Source organism: Telmatherina bonti, assembly GCF_933228915.1.
Source record: "Telmatherina bonti genome assembly, chromosome: 9".
NCBI classification, from domain to species: Eukaryota; Metazoa; Chordata; class Actinopteri; order Atheriniformes; family Telmatherinidae; genus Telmatherina; species Telmatherina bonti.
Window position 1 is genome coordinate 39,317,678 of NC_136627.1, and position 16,988 is coordinate 39,334,665.

General features: G+C 44.8%; 1 protein-coding gene across 1 annotated transcript in view; it reads right to left on the minus strand.

Annotated features, from left to right (window-relative positions):
• The window catches only part of LOC306760295 (segment polarity protein dishevelled homolog DVL-3-like), a gene marked incomplete at its 3' end in the record, with an annotated part of 31,535 nt that overhangs the window by 10,625 nt on the left and 3,922 nt on the right, over positions 1-16,988 (minus strand). Inside the window, exons 5-13 of the mRNA XM_079246095.1 lie at positions 11,520-11,664; positions 10,391-10,487; positions 7,589-7,658; positions 3,163-3,302; positions 693-769; positions 553-620; positions 398-478; positions 189-323; positions 5-55 (exon numbers count right to left, since the gene is read on the minus strand). Coding sequence (XP_079102221.1) covers positions 5-55; positions 189-323; positions 398-478; positions 553-620; positions 693-769; positions 3,163-3,302; positions 7,589-7,658; positions 10,391-10,487; positions 11,520-11,664 — 864 coding nt within the window. The remainder of the gene's footprint in view (positions 1-4; positions 56-188; positions 324-397; positions 479-552; positions 621-692; positions 770-3,162; positions 3,303-7,588; positions 7,659-10,390; positions 10,488-11,519; positions 11,665-16,988) is intronic.

Genomic DNA, 16,988 nt, shown 5'->3' on the forward strand with positions numbered 1-16,988 from the left:
CGGCGGTCTGTGAAACCCTCCATGTTATGGTAGAGCCAGTCCACCACGTCCGAACCTGCACAGACAGACGACAGTTACAAGCTTGTTTCTGAGGGGCTTCTGGGATTCAGGATGAGGATTTTCTGATCATTTGAAGATCTGGGACCCTGATCTGGTTTTGTTGGAGGACTCAGATCTGGACTTCTTACCAATGAAGGCATTGGGAATGGTGATCTTCAGCCACATCCTGTCTCGAACTTCTAGACCCGATTCTGGATTGGCCATCGCCTTGACGACCACAGTCATGTCACTGTGGATGTTCAGATGGTTGTCTTCATGGACACCTGAAAGACGGCAGCACAGTAAGGAAAGATGGACAGGTGCACAGATGAAGGATCAGATCTTGATAAGAGGGTACCGTAATGTGGGGGGAGCCTCCCTGTCATGGCGGCGGTGTGGGACACCCAGGCAGCCGGGTCGATGGGACGGACAGGTTCACCTGCAGGATTTCACAAGAACTTCAGCAGGTTGACGAAAAAGCGAGACATGAAAGTTTGGTGGACGTGGACTCACTTCGAGGCAGCGTGAAGCAGCCTCGCGGGTTTGGATCCCAACACTTGGCCACAGTTAATGTTACTGGTCTGAAAGACAAAGCGGGATGAGACCTGGTTCTCATCTGAACCTCTTGTCAGGAAGAACCTGACGTGTCTCACCCTGGTTGGTGGACGATCTCTCTCAGGACTCGGACAGCATCATCGTTACTCATGTTCTCAAAGTTGATGTTGTTCACCTTAAAGACATAAGACGCTGTTATCATCGCAAGAAATCCAAGTGTCTGTCCTCAGAGACCTAGAAAAAACACCTAGACGTCATTGTGGATCGTTATTTTCCTTCATACCGAAGAAAGTTAATTAAAACAAAAACCACCTAAAACCAGGATCCATCAGGACCCACCATAGACCATAAAAACCATCGCAGATCATCAGGAACCATCATAAACCCCAATGAACCATTATTGACATTTAGGAAACATCATGGACCATTATGAACCATCATAGACTTAAAGAACCATCATAAACCATCAGGAACCATCATAGACTTAAAGAACCATCATAAACCATCAGGAACCATCAGAGACTTAAAGAACCATCATAAACCATCAGGAACCATCAGAGACTTAAAGAACCATCATAAACCACCAGGAACCATAATAGACCATCAGGAACCATCATAAACCACCAACAACCATTATAGACCATCAGGAACCATTACGGTGTGTTCAGACCAAACGCGATCTGAGTGTCAAGAGCGGCAGGTTTCCATGTAAAGTCTATGGGGAGGTGCGGCAAGGGGGCGTCAAGCTTTCTCTCGTCGCGTTTTTAGCGTTTTGGGCGTCGGCGTTCTGCGTGGAGTACGCGTCAAAAGCCAGAGATGGGCAAAGCTGAACTTTGGCCGCTCGACGCGGGGCGTCAACCAATCGGAGCGATCAGCTCGCAGCTCCTGGAGGATTCCTGTGGTGAACCCAGACACGGGGCTGAGACGCCGTTACTCCGTGTAATATTTAGGATCACCATTCCTTGCTAAAAAGCTGAATGTTACTGATTTGGCAACGTAGCAGGATACGTTGCCTAGCAATGCTTTGTTTGGGGGGGGGGGGGGGGGGTGGCTCTCTGCTGAGTGCGGCTCTTGTTGCATTAACAGTGACTATCACCGCCCTACGACGACGTTCTCTAGCTTTATTTATTAAATAAAACCATGCCATATCTCTACTGCACCGCCATCATTCAGACTGACTGGAAGGAAAGCTCCGCCTCCCTCCTCTCTTTTCCGCCGTGTTTGCCGCTCGCTCCAGACAAACGTGGCGTGAGCGTTTTGGGCGTCGTACACAAAAGTGGCAGTTTAGTGACCAGCGTCAAGCGTTGAGCATTTTGAGCGTTGTAGAACGCTCAAACAGCGTTTCGTCTGAACACACCGTTACAGACCACCAGGAACCATCATAGACCATAAAATCCATCATAGACCAAAATTTTGTATACAGGCGGCTGAAATGAGTTTCCTCCGCAGGGTGGCCGGGCTCTCCCTTAGAGATAGGGTGAGGAGCTCGGTCATCCGGGAGGAGATCAGAGTAGAGCCGCTGCTCCTCTGCATCGAGAGGAACCAGTTGAGGTGGCTCGGGCATCTGGTCAGGATGCCTCCTGGACCTCCCTGGTGAGGTGTTCCAGGCACGTCCCTCTGGGAGGAGACCCCGGGGAAGACCCAGGACACGCTGGAGGGATTACATCTCTCGGCTGGCCTGGGAACGCCTCGGGATCCCCCTGCAAAGTTGGCAAATGTGGCTGGGGAGAGGGAAGTCTGGGCTTCGGCTGCTGCCCCCCCGACCCGACCCCGGATAAGCGGCAGAAGATGGATGGACAGATGGATTGACGGACGGATGGAAGGATGGACGGATGGATTGACGGACGGATGGAAGGATGGATGGACAGATGGATTGATGGACTGACGGACGGACAGATGGACGGAAGGATAGATGGACGGATGGATGGATGGATGGATGGATGGACGGACACATGGATTGATGGATGGACGGATGGATGCACAGATGGATTGACGGACGGATGGATGCACAGATGGATGGATGCACAGATGGATGGACAGATGGATGGATGGAAGGATGGATGGGCAGATGGACGGATGGATGGAAGGATGGATGGGCAGATGGACGGATGGATGGAAGGATGGACGGATGGAAGGATGGACGGATGGATGGAAGGATGGACATACGGAAGGATGGACGGATGGACGGACGGATGGATGGGCAGATGGACGGAAGGATGGATGGGCAGATGGACGGAAGGATGGATGGGCAGATGGACGGATGGAAGGATGGACGGATGGAAGGATGGACGGATGGATGGAAGGATGGACGGACGGAAGGATGGACGGATGGACGGACGGATGGATGGATGGATGGATGGATGAATGAATGGACGGACGGACGGATGGGATAGACCATTCGGAACCATGGTCTCTCGGGAGCAGAAATCTCTTGCTTTTAACATACACAGTTGAATAGATAGGAGCTGTTCGGAGCAGAACCTGCCGCGGGCCTACCCAGAACCTGCCGAAACTGACAGGATAAATCCAGTAAAACAGCAAAGAAAACAGACGGAACGGCTGCTGTACCTGAAGTAGCATGTCTCCCGGCTCGATTCGTCCGTCTGCCGCCACCGCTCCTCCCTTCATGATGGAGCCGATATAAATCCCGCCGTCTCCTCGCTCATTACTCTGACCAACGATACTGATGCCCAGGAAGTTGTAACGCTCTGAGAACCAGAACCAGAACCCGTCTGAGTGCAACCGCCTTTAGCTAAAAACACAAAATCACTTTCAGACAGATTAATATTTTCTGTTTAATACTTAGATTTAATCCAGACCTGATCCAGATACAATCCAGACCTGATCCAGATTTAATACGGACCTGATCCAGATATAATCCAGATTTAATCCAGACATCATCCAGATACAATCCAGACCTGATGCAGATTTAATCCAGACCTGATACAGATTTATTCCAGACCTGATCCAGATTTATTCCAGTCCTGATCCAGACATCATCCAGATTTAATCCAGACCTGATCCAGATTTAATCCAGACCTGATCCAGATTTATTCCAGACCTGATCCAGATTTAATCCAGACCTGATCTAGAGATGATCCAGATTTAATCCAGACCTGATCCAGATTTAATCCAGACCTGAAACAGACCTGATCCAGATTTAATCCAGACCTGATCCAGATTCAATCCAAACCTGAAATAGACCTGATCCAGATTTAATCCAGACCTGATCCAGATTTAATCCAGACCTGATCCAGATACAATCCACAACTGATCCAGATTGTGGATTGTATCTGACCTAATCCAGATTTAATCCAGACCTGATCCAGATACAATCCAGACCTGATCCAGATTTAATCCAGACATCATCCAGATACAATCCAGACCTGATCCAAATTTAATCCAGACCTGATCCAGACATCCAGATTTAATCCAGACCTGATCCAGATTTAATCCAGACCTAATCCAGATTTAATCCAGTCGTGATCCAGACACCATCCAGATTCAATCCAGACCTGATCCAGATTTAATCCACACCTGATCCAGAGTTAATCCAGACCTGATCCAGATTTATTCCAGACCTGGTCCAGATTTAATCCAGACCTGATCCAGATACAATCCAGACCTGATCCAGATTTATTCCAGACCTGATCCAGATTTATTCCAGTCCTGATCTAGAGATGATCCAGATTCAATCCAGACCTGATCTAGAGATGATCCCGATTTAATCCAGACCTGATCCCGATTTAATCCAGACCTGATCCAGATTTAATCCACAACTGATCCAGATACAATCCAGACCTGATCCAGATTTAATCCAGACCTGATCCAGATTTATTCCAGTCCTAATCTAGACATGATCCAGATTTAATCCAGACCTGATCCAGATTTAATCCAGACCTAATCCAGATACAATCCAGATTTAATCCAGACATCATCCAGATACAATCCAGACCTGATCCAGATTTAATCCAGACCTGATCCAGATTTATTCCAGACCTGATCCAGATCTGATCCAGATTTAATCCAGACCTGATCCAGAATTTATCCAGATTTAATCCAGACCTGATCTAGATTTATTCCAGACCTGATCCAGATTTAATCCAGACCTGATCCAGATTTAATCCAGACCTGATCCAGATATCATCCAGATTCAATCCAGACCTGATCTAGACCTGATCCAGATTTAATCCAGACCTGATCCAGATTTAATCCAGACATCATCCAGATACAATCCAGACCTGATCCAGATTTATTCCAGACCTGATCCAGATTTATTCCAGTCCTGATCCAGACACCATCCAGATTTAATCCAGACCTGATCCAGATTTATTCCAGACCTAATCCAGACCTGATCCAGATTTAATCCAGACCTGATCCAGATTTAATCCAGACCTGATCCAGATTTATTCCAGATCTGATCCAGATTTATTCCAGTCCTGATCCAGATTTAATCCAGACCTGATCCAGATTTAATCCAGATCTGATCCAGATTCAATCCAGACCTTATCTAGACCTGATCCAGACCTGATCCAGATTTAATCCAGATCTGATCCAGATTTAATCCAGACCTGATCCAGATACAATCCAGACCTGATCCAGATTTAATCCAGACCTGATCTAGACATGATCCAGATTTAATCCAGACCTGATCCAGATCCAATCCAGACCTGATCTAGACCTGATCCAGATTCAATTCAGACCTGATCCAGATTTAATCCAGACCTGATCCAGATTTATTCCAGTCCTAATCTAGACATGATCCAGATTTAATCCAGACCTGATCCAGATTTAATCCAGACCTGATCCAGATACAATCCAGATTTAATCCAGACATCATCCAGATTTAATCCAGACCTGATCCAGATTTATTCCAGACCTGATCCAGATCTGATCCAGATTTAATCCAGACCTGATCCAGAATTTATCCAGATTTAATCCAGACCTGATCCAGATTTATTCCAGACCTGATCCAGATTTAATCCAGACCTGATCCAGATTTAATCCAGACCTGATCCAGATATCATCCAGATTCAATCCAGACCTGATCTAGATTTAATGCAGACCTGATCAAGATTCAATCCAGACCTGATCTAGATTTATTGCAGACCTGATCCAGATACAATCCAGACCTGATCCAGATTTAATCCAGACATCATCCAGATTTATTCCAGTCCTAATCTAGATCTGATCCAGATTTAATCCAGACCTGATCCAGAATTTATCCAGATTTAATCCAGACCTGATCTAGATTTATTCCAGACCTGATCCAGATTTAATCCAGACCTGATCCAGATATCATCCAGATTCAATCCAGACCTGATCTAGACCTGATCCAGATTTAATCCAGACCTGATCCAGATTTAATCCAGACATCATCCAGATACAATCCAGACCTGATCCAGATTTATTCCAGACCTGATCCAGATTTATTCCAGTCCTGATCCAGACACCATCCAGATTTAATCCAGACCTGATCCAGATTTATTCCAGACCTAATCCAGACCTGATCCAGATTTAATCCAGACCTGATCCAGATTTAATCCAGACCTGATCCAGATTTATTCCAGATCTGATCCAGATTTATTCCAGTCCTGATCCAGATTTAATCCAGACCTGATCCAGATTTAATCCAGATCTGATCCAGATTCAATCCAGACCTTATCTAGACCTGATCCAGACCTGATCCAGATTTAATCCAGATCTGATCCAGATTTAATCCAGACCTGATCCAGATACAATCCAGACCTGATCCAGATTTAATCCAGACCTGATCTAGACATGATCCAGATTTAATCCAGACCTGATCCAGATCCAATCCAGACCTGATCTAGACCTGATCCAGACCTGATCCAGATTCAATTCAGACCTGATCCAGATTTAATCCAGACCTGATCCAGATTTATTCCAGTCCTAATCTAGACATGATCCAGATTTAATCCAGACCTGATCCAGATTTAATCCAGACCTGATCCAGATACAATCCAGATTTAATCCAGACATCATCCAGATTTAATCCAGACCTGATCCAGATTTATTCCAGACCTGATCCAGATCTGATCCAGATTTAATCCAGACCTGATCCAGAATTTATCCAGATTTAATCCAGACCTGATCCAGATTTATTCCAGACCTGATCCAGATTTAATCCAGACCTGATCCAGATTTAATCCAGACCTGATCCAGATATCATCCAGATTCAATCCAGACCTGATCCAGACCTGATCTAGATTTAATGCAGACCTGATCAAGATTCAATCCAGACCTGATCTAGATTTATTGCAGACCTGATCCAGATACAATCCAGACCTGATCCAGATTTAATCCAGACATCATCCAGATTTATTCCAGTCCTAATCTAGACATGATCCAGATTTAATCCAGACCTGATCCAGATTTAATCCAGACCTGATTTAGATACAATCCAGATTTAATCCAGACATCATCCAGAATTTATCCAGATTTAATCCAGACCTGATCTAGATTTATTCCAGACCTGATCCAGATTTAATCCAGACCTGATCCAGATTTAATCCAGACCTGATCCAGATATCATCCAGATTCAATCCAGACCTGATCTAGACCTGATCCAGACCTGATCTAGATTTAATGCAGACCTGATCCAGATTCAATCCAGACCTGATCCAGATTTAATCCAGACCTGATCCAGATTTAATCCAGATCTGATCCAGATTCAATCCAGACCTTATCTAGACCTGATCCAGACCTGATCCAGATTTAATCCAGATCTGATCCAGATTTAATCCAGACCTGATCCAGATACAATCCAGACCTGATCCAGATTTAATCCAGACCTGATCCAGATTTAATCCAGACCTGAGCTAGATTTAATCCAGACCTGATCCAGATTTAATCCAGACCTGATCCAGATTTAATCCAGACCTGATCCAGATTTAATTCAGACCTGATCTAGAGATGATCCAGATTTAATCCAGACCTGATCCAGATTGCGGTGGACCTGGTCTGTACTTACCCATGTTGAGTGTCACAGTGATGATATTGAGGGACATGGTGGAGTCAGTGACGCTGCTGAAAGAGACAGACTGACAGGAAGAGGACGGCAGACGGAGGACAGGAAGTTCAGGTAACTTTCAGCTCGGTACGAAGTTCAGCTGCTATCAGAGCTTCAGGACAGAAACATTTAATAAAAGTTTCAACATAACCAAAACTAAAACCAGTATGAGAACCAAAACTGAGGGCAGAACCAGTACAGGAAGGTCCCGACCGATGAAATCACCCGATTATCGGACTTTAAAATATAACCATCATTATCTACCGATGAAACGCCGATTGATTCTTTATTTCTAATAAAACAGTAAATGCTGCTACGTGTCTAGATCTCCACTAGATGGAGCTCTGACTCCAGTCACCCCCCCACCGCTGTATCTACAGGAGTATAGCTACAGCCAGGTACATTACAGGTGGGCAGAGCTCTCCGACAGGTGAGTTCATGACCACCCTGTAAAATAATGACTCAGCATGTCTCCAGTTTCAGTTTAAAGCTTGTTCCATCCTCCAGGAGAAGCAAGTCTGCAGCGGGGCGGGGGGGGGGGGACGGACGGACGGACGTTGGTACTTTCTCACCACGTCGATCAGCTGTTTTATCAAAACAATCCGTTTTACCTGCAGCAGTAAAAACGCGAAGCAGCAACTCCGCTTCACGCTTTCTCTGTGTTAACCACGCCCACCTCACATGTCCGACCAATCACACGATACTTCTCGGAGCCCTGCGAGAAATAAGTTCTCACTTCTTGTGGAGGATGGAACAAGTTTTACTCCCTTTGCCATGTTTAATGACAACTGAGAGCCTTTCATTTACGTTGCATTGCTAACGCTGCGCTAACTTAGCTTAAAGGGTTCCTATTCTGGTATTTGGAGTTTTCTGAGCTTTCTACAGTGTTACAGTGTTGAATCCTCATCAGACATGTGAACGGCACTGTTTCTTATCACCTAAACGCATGTTTGAGTTTGAGTTCCAGCACCTCTCCATTCGGTTTCCATGGCGACGGAAAACGCGTGGTTTTAGAGAGTTTTTTCTACGTGGAAATCCTTGTGACGTCCCGGGGGATAAGGTTCGGTGATTGGTTACCTTCTACTGGTTAACAAGGGCATGTACAAATACATCAGGCGGGTGGAAAACGTGGGATAAAGTTATTTCCAACGATGGCTGGTGAGTTTACCAAAGAGAGACATCCTGCTGCATTCGTTGCTGTGGGTTGCTGTTTTCCACTTCGTTTTCAGGCTCTGATTCAGGTTCCAACATGTAGGGCTGGATGCTATGTGTTGACATTGTAGTTTGTTTTTTTATTGAGTTCATATGAGCCTAATCCTTCTGTTTATGAGACGTTACAATGACGGCGAAAGCAGGTGCGGTGCGCGCTCCCGATGTAGTGCAGTGGCGGGAGGCGGGGCTTAATGCGGAAGAGTCTCAATCCACTCGTTTTGCCCGCAGGCTGATCTGACAGCCTACGGAGAGGGTCGGTCTGAAGTAAATAAAGCCATTTGTCACAATAACTCCATCAATCCCAGCCCTTCTGGGCTCAGAAATAAAAATAAATTAGCCTGAAATGCACAGAATAGTTCCACTTTAAGTTGTGACAGCCTGTCTGGAGTATGTAGCGCTGCGTACTGATACAAGGTGTGATCTGTGTGTGTGATGCGGTCAGCGAGTTCCATCGGTAACTTACTGAATGACAAGTCACCATAAACGATCAGCTGGAGTGGAGCAAAGCCTCCTCCTTATCGTACACGGCCCTCTCAGTCAGCAATGAGACTTTCACACTGGCTGTTAGCAATAGCATCGCTGCAGCTATGCTAACCTAGCGTAGCATTAGCTGGCTGCTGAAAAAGCAGTATGAGTTGAAGATACTTGAGAGACCAGAACGAGTGTTCATCAGTCCGTCAGCTGCGTGTCGAGGCGTATTTTCAGAGCAGCGACAGGAAGCAGAGGGGCGGAGCTTTAATCAGCCGAAATGGAGAAATTCCAGTCTGCAGTCGCTGTCGTCGTGTTTAACTTTGTCTGGAAATACTAGAATGTGTTGCGGGCTGTAATAGCAGCAGCAGCGCGCGTTGTTATGGAGGAAGGTTACTGTCTGACTGTTTGTGACCATTTAAAACTCCGCGGAAGACGTTGTGACGTCTGAGAAAATGATGGAGGAAAGAAAATTTAAGGTTAGAGGTCATCAGACGTTTCTGGAGGTCAGTTTTCCAGAAACGTCCCTCATTATGTTGCTAGCATACAGCATTCAGCTCCGGCCTAAACGGAAAGAAAAACTGTGCAGCTGCTGTAAAGTTCCACAAGTACTAAAGTACTAAATACTGTAAAGCAGTAAAATGTTCTGCTGGAATTAATCCTTGTTGCCGTGGGAACCATGAGGAACCAAAACAAGGAGTTATTTTATTCTTTATCAATTTCTTTTATTAATGGTCTGATGGCTTTTATTAATGGTTGTGCCGGGTCTGGATGCTTCAGGCCGTGCTTGTGGTCTGCTTGCAAACACACCGTTCTAATCGGCATCGGCCTCACACGGTCCTTATCGCTCGGTCCGAGGTACAGGAACCAGACCATAACCAGTGTTAGTACTGGTCAGGTTAGTACTGTTCAGAGTAGTACTAGTCAGGTTACTGAATATTTAGCTTATTTTTTATGAAATTTAAATAAAGATATCTTAAGTTTGTCTCTCTGGTTCCCCCTGCTGGTCACATCCACACGGGCACTCCAAACACACAGTGTGTGTATGTGTGTGTGTGTACGATTGTGTGTGTGTGCGCTTACTTTCTCCATCTGGGATGTTTTGGGTTTTCGGCGGCGTCGCCGCTGTTGCCTTATGAGTCGTGGGGAAGAGCTGCTCTGCTCTGTCGATTGGCTGAACCTGCAATGACATCACAGAAGGTAACATACCTGTTTGGTTACTAAGCAACAAGATGTCTGCTGGACTACACTGATGGTTGGAAACAACCAGAGAAAATATTTAAGTACACATGAGGAAAAAATATCACATCAAAATCATGAAAAATAATAAAACAATTCTTAAAAAGATTTAAAATGTATTGATTCAATGTAAGATTTAAAACAAAACCTATAAAAAGTGAAAAACTAGAAAAAAAAGGACCCCATAACCCGTGAAAAGGATCAGATATAATCCATGCGAACTAAACTAAAGTGAATCTGTGGAGAAAAGATAACATGAAAATCTGCAGACAACCTGTAAAATCAGAAAGTTTTAAAATCGTTCTAATAAACCTTCAGTTTCATCTGAAATCAGATTAAAGCCTAAATGAATGTTAAAAAGTCAAACCTGAAAAATATCAAGAAAAACATGAAAAAATAAAAGAGAGGCGAGCTGCAGATGAATATCGTGCCTGCTGCCGGATCCGACAGGACGCTTTTATCTGATGGACAATACAAACAGTCATGTGACCTGCAGCAGCCAATCGCAGCTGGAGAGTCAGAAGAGCTTTACTGGAGCAGAAAAGCACCTGAGGGCAGGTGGATATGTGTCACCGACACTGACAAATCACAGCAGGAGCTCCTGGTGATGTCACACAGTCACATGACCCGGAAACCAGTCACATGTTGGGTGCACGCTGGCGGCGTTTGACGGGCGCACGGCCAGATCGGATTCCTACAAACAGAAACTGCAAAAGTGCAAGATGTCTTTGGCAGCCAGTGAGTTTTCCCAGCATCCAACCTGTTGGTGGTTCGCTGAGCTGAGCTGCAGGACTGGGGAAACTAGGAGCATCACGGCGTCATGGGGGGTCCATCAGAGAGCTGACAGACATCCAGCTCCATCAGGACAGCTAAATTATTCTGCAAATACATTTCCATCTTTCCAGAACTTTCAGTAACGAAAACTTCCAGACAGACACTTCCTTCTTTCCATCTCTGCTGGACTTCCACTCACCTTCCTCCTGAGTCTTCCTCAGACGAGCAGAAACTGGTCACCTCCAACTCGCTGCTCTGTTGGGTTGAAGAGCTGTCACCTCCACCTGATGGCCCCACCCCCTTCTGATCATCTTGTTGGTTAGTGTACCCATTCAGATGGATGTCTGCCGAGACAGAAGCCAGTGTCACATGTGAGCTGAGATCTGGGGAATTCAACCTGCAGGCTTCCATGCTGCAGAGCCTCGTTTGGTCAGATGCCTTTCCTCACCGTCCCAACTCAACACCTGATCCCAGCTTAAAACCTTCCCGACTGGTCTGGCCTCGCATAAAGAACCAGATGAATCAGTAAAAAGACGTGATGAATCAATAGGAAGACATGATGACTCGGTAGGAAGACATTATGAATCGGTAGGAAGACATTATGAATCGGTAGGAAGACATGATGACTCGGTAGGAAGACATGATGAATCAATAGGAAGACATGATGACTCGGTAGGAAGACATTATGAATCGGTAGGAAGACATGATGACTCGGTAGGAAGACATGATGACTCGGTAGGAAGACATTATGAATCGGTAGGAAGACATTATGAATCGGTAGGAAGACATTATGAATCGGTAGGAAGACATTATGAATCGGTAGGAAGACATGATGACTCGGTAGGAAGACATGATGAATCGGTAGGAAGACATTATGAATCGGTAGGAAGACATGATGACTCGGTAGGAAGACATGATGACTCGGTAGGAAGACATTATGAATCGGTAGGAAGACATGATGACTCGGTAGGAAGACATGATGACTCGGTAGGAAGACATTATGAATCGGTAGGAAGACATGATGAATCGGTAGGAAGACATGATGACTCGGTAGGAAGACATTATGAATCGGTAGGAAGACATGATGACTCGGTAGGAAGACATGATGACTCGGTAGGAAGACATTATGAATCGGTAGGAAGACATGATGACTCGGTAGGAAGACATGATGAATCGGTAGGAAGACATGATGACTCGGTAGGAAGACATGATGACTCGGTAGGAAGACATGATGAATCGGTAGAAAGACATGATGACTCGGTAGGAAGACATGATGACTCGGTAGGAAGACATGATGAATCGGTAGGAAGACATGATGACTCGGTAGGAAGACATGATGAATCGGTAGGAAGACATGATGAATCGGTAGGAAGACATGATGACTCGGTAGGAAGACATTATGAATCGGTAGGAAGACATGATGAATCGGTAGGAAGACATGATGACTCGGTATGAAGACATGATGAATCGGTAGGAAGACATGATGAATCGGTAGGAAGACATGATGACTCGGTAGGAAGACATGATGACTCGGTAGGAAGACATGATGACTCGGTAGGAAGACATGATGACTCGGTAGGAAGACATGATGAATCGGTAGGAAGACATGATGACTCGGTAGGAAGACATGATGACTCGGTAGGAAGACATGATGAATCGGTAGAATGACATGATGAATCGGTAGGAAGACATTATGGCTCGGTAGGAAGACGTGATGAATCGGTAGGAAGACATGATGAATCGGTAGGAAGACATGATGAATCAGTAGAATGACGTGATGAATCGGTAGGAAGACGTGATGAATCGGTAGAATGACGTGACGAATCGGTAGGAAGACTGACTCGGTAGGAAGACATGATGAATCGGTAGGAAGACATGATGAATCAGTAGAATGACATGATGAATCGGTAGGAAGACATGATGAATCGGTAGAATGACGTGACGAATCGGTATGAAGACATTATGACTCGGTAGAAAGACATGATGAATCGGTAGGAAGACGTGATGAATCGGTAGGAAGACATGATGAATCGGTAGGAAGACATGATGAATCAGTAGAATGACGTGATGAATCGGTCGGAAGACATGATGAATCGGTGAGAAGACAATGAATCGGTAGAATGACGTGATGAATCAATAGGAAGACATGATGAATCGGTAGGAAGACATTATGAATCGGTAGGAAGACATGATGAATCGGTAGGAAGACATGATGAATCGGTATGAAGACATTATGGCTCGGTAGGAAGACATGATGAATCGGTGAGAAGACAATGAATCGGTAGAATGACGTGATGAATCAATAGGAAGACATGATGAATCGGTAGAATGACGTAATGAATCGGTAGAATGACGTGATGAATCGGTAGGAAGACATGATGAATCGGTGAGAAGACAATGAATCGGTAGAATGACGTGATGAATCGGTAGGAAGACATGATGAATCGGTAGAATGACGTGATGAATCGGTCAGAAGACATGATGAATCGGTAGAATGACGTAATGAATCGGTAGAATGACGTGATGAATCGGTAGGAAGACGTGATGAATCGGTGAGAAGACAATGAATCGGTAGAATGACGTGATGAATCGGTAGGAAGACGTGATGAATCGGTAGGAAGACATGATGAATCGGTATGAAGACATTATGACTCGGTAGGAAGACATCATGACTCGGTAGGAAGACATGATGAATCGGTAGGAAGACATGATGAATCGGTATGAAGACATTATGACTCGGTAGGAAGACATTATGACTCGGTAGGAAGACATTATGACTCGGTAGGAAGACATGATGACTCGGTAGGAAGACATGATGAATCGGTAGGAAGACATGATGAATCGGTAGGAAGACATGATGAATCGGTAGGAAGACATGATGAATCGGTATGAAGACATTATGACTCGGTAGGAAGACATGATGAATCGGTAGGAAGACATGATGAATCGGTAGGAAGACATTATGACTCGGTAGGAAGACATCATGACTCGGTAGGAAGACATGATGAATCGGTAGGAAGACATGATGAATCGGTATGAAGACATTATGACTCGGTAGGAAGACATTATGACTCGGTAGGAAGACATGATGACTCGGTAGGAAGACATGATGAATCGGTAGGAAGACATGATGAATCGGTAGGAAGACATGATGACTCGGTAGGAAGACATGATGACTCGGTAGGAAGACATGATGAATCGGTAGGAAGACATGATGACTCGGTAGGAAGACATGATGACTCGGTAGGAAGACATGATGAATCGGTAGGAAGACATGATGACTCGGTAGGAAGACATGATGACTCGGTAGGAAGACATGATGAATCGGTAGAATGACATGATGAATCGGTAGGAAGACATTATGGCTCGGTAGGAAGACGTGATGAATCGGTAGGAAGACATGATGAATCGGTAGGAAGACATAATGAATCAGTAGAATGACGTGATGAATCGGTAGGAAGACATGATGACTCGGTAGGAAGACATGATGACTCGGTAGGAAGACATGATGAATCGGTAGAATGACATGATGAATCGGTAGGAAGACATTATGGCTCGGTAGGAAGACGTGATGAATCGGTAGGAAGACATGATGAATCGGTAGGAAGACATGATGAATCAGTAGAATGACGTGATGAATCGGTAGGAAGACATGATGAATCGGTAGAATGACGTGACGAATCGGTAGGAAGACATTATGACTCGGTAGAAAGACATGATGAATCGGTAGGAAGACATGATGAATCGGTAGGAAGACATGATGAATCAGTAGAATGACATGATGAATCGGTAGGAAGACATGATGAATCGGTAGAATGACGTGACGAATCGGTAGGAAGACATTATGACTCGGTAGAAAGACATGATGAATCGGTAGGAAGACGTGATGAATCGGTAGGAAGACATGATGAATCGGTAGGAAGACATGATGAATCAGTAGAATGACGTGATGAATCGGTCGGAAGACATGATGAATCGGTGAGAAGACAATGAATCGGTAGAATGACGTGATGAATCAATAGGAAGACATGATGAATCGGTAGGAAGACATTATGAATCGGTAGGAAGACATGATGAATCGGTAGGAAGACATGATGAATCGGTAGGAAGACATGATGAATCGGTAGGAAGACATGATGAATCGGTATGAAGACATTATGACTCGGTAGGAAGACATGATGAATCGGTAGGAAGACATGATGAATCGGTAGGAAGACATTATGACTCGGTAGGAAGACATCATGACTCGGTAGGAAGACATGATGAATCGGTAGGAAGACATGATGAATCGGTATGAAGACATTATGACTCGGTAGGAAGACATGATGAATCGGTAGGAAGACATGATGAATCGGTAGGAAGACATGATGAATCGGTAGGAAGACATGATGACTCGGTAGGAAGACATGATGACTCGGTAGGAAGACATGATGAATCGGTAGGAAGACATGATGACTCGGTAGGAAGACATGATGACTCGGTAGGAAGACATGATGAATCGGTAGGAAGACATGATGACTCGGTAGGAAGACATGATGACTCGGTAGGAAGACATGATGAATCGGTAGAATGACATGATGAATCGGTAGGAAGACATTATGGCTCGGTAGGAAGACGTGATGAATCGGTAGGAAGACGTGATGAATCGGTAGGAAGACATGATGAATCAGTAGAATGACGTGATGAATCGGTAGGAAGACATGATGACTCGGTAGGAAGACATGATGACTCGGTAGGAAGACATGATGAATCGGTAGAATGACATGATGAATCGGTAGGAAGACATTATGGCTCGGTAGGAAGACGTGATGAATCGGTAGGAAGACATGATGAATCGGTAGGAAGACATGATGAATCAGTAGAATGACGTGATGAATCGGTAGGAAGACATGATGAATCGGTAGAATGACGTGACGAATCGGTAGGAAGACATTATGACTCGGTAGAAAGACATGATGAATCGGTAGGAAGACATGATGAATCGGTAGGAAGACATGATGAATCAGTAGAATGACATGATGAATCGGTAGGAAGACATGATGAATCGGTAGAATGACGTGACGAATCGGTAGGAAGACATTATGACTCGGTAGAAAGACATGATGAATCGGTAGGAAGACGTGATGAATCGGTAGGAAGACATGATGAATCGGTAGGAAGACATGATGAATCAGTAGAATGACGTGATGAATCGGTCGGAAGACATGATGAATCGGTGAGAAGACAATGAATCGGTAGAATGACGTGATGAATCAATAGGAAGACATGATGAATCGGTAGGAAGACATTATGAATCGGTAGGAAGACATGATGAATCGGTAGGAAGACATGATGAATCGGTATGAAGACATTATGGCTCGGTAGGAAGACATGATGAATCGGTGAGAAGACAATGAATCGGTAGAATGACGTGATGAATCAATAGGAAGACATGATGAATCGGTAGAATGACGTAATGAATCGGTAGAATGACGTGATGAATCGGTAGGAAGACATGATGAATCGGTAGAATGACGTGATGAATCGGTCAGAAGACATGATGAATCGGTAGAATGACGTAATGAATCGGTAGAATGACGTGATGAATCGGTAGGAAGACGTGATGAATCGGTGAGAAGACAATGAATCGGTAGAATGACGTGATGAATCGGTAGGAAGACGTGATGAA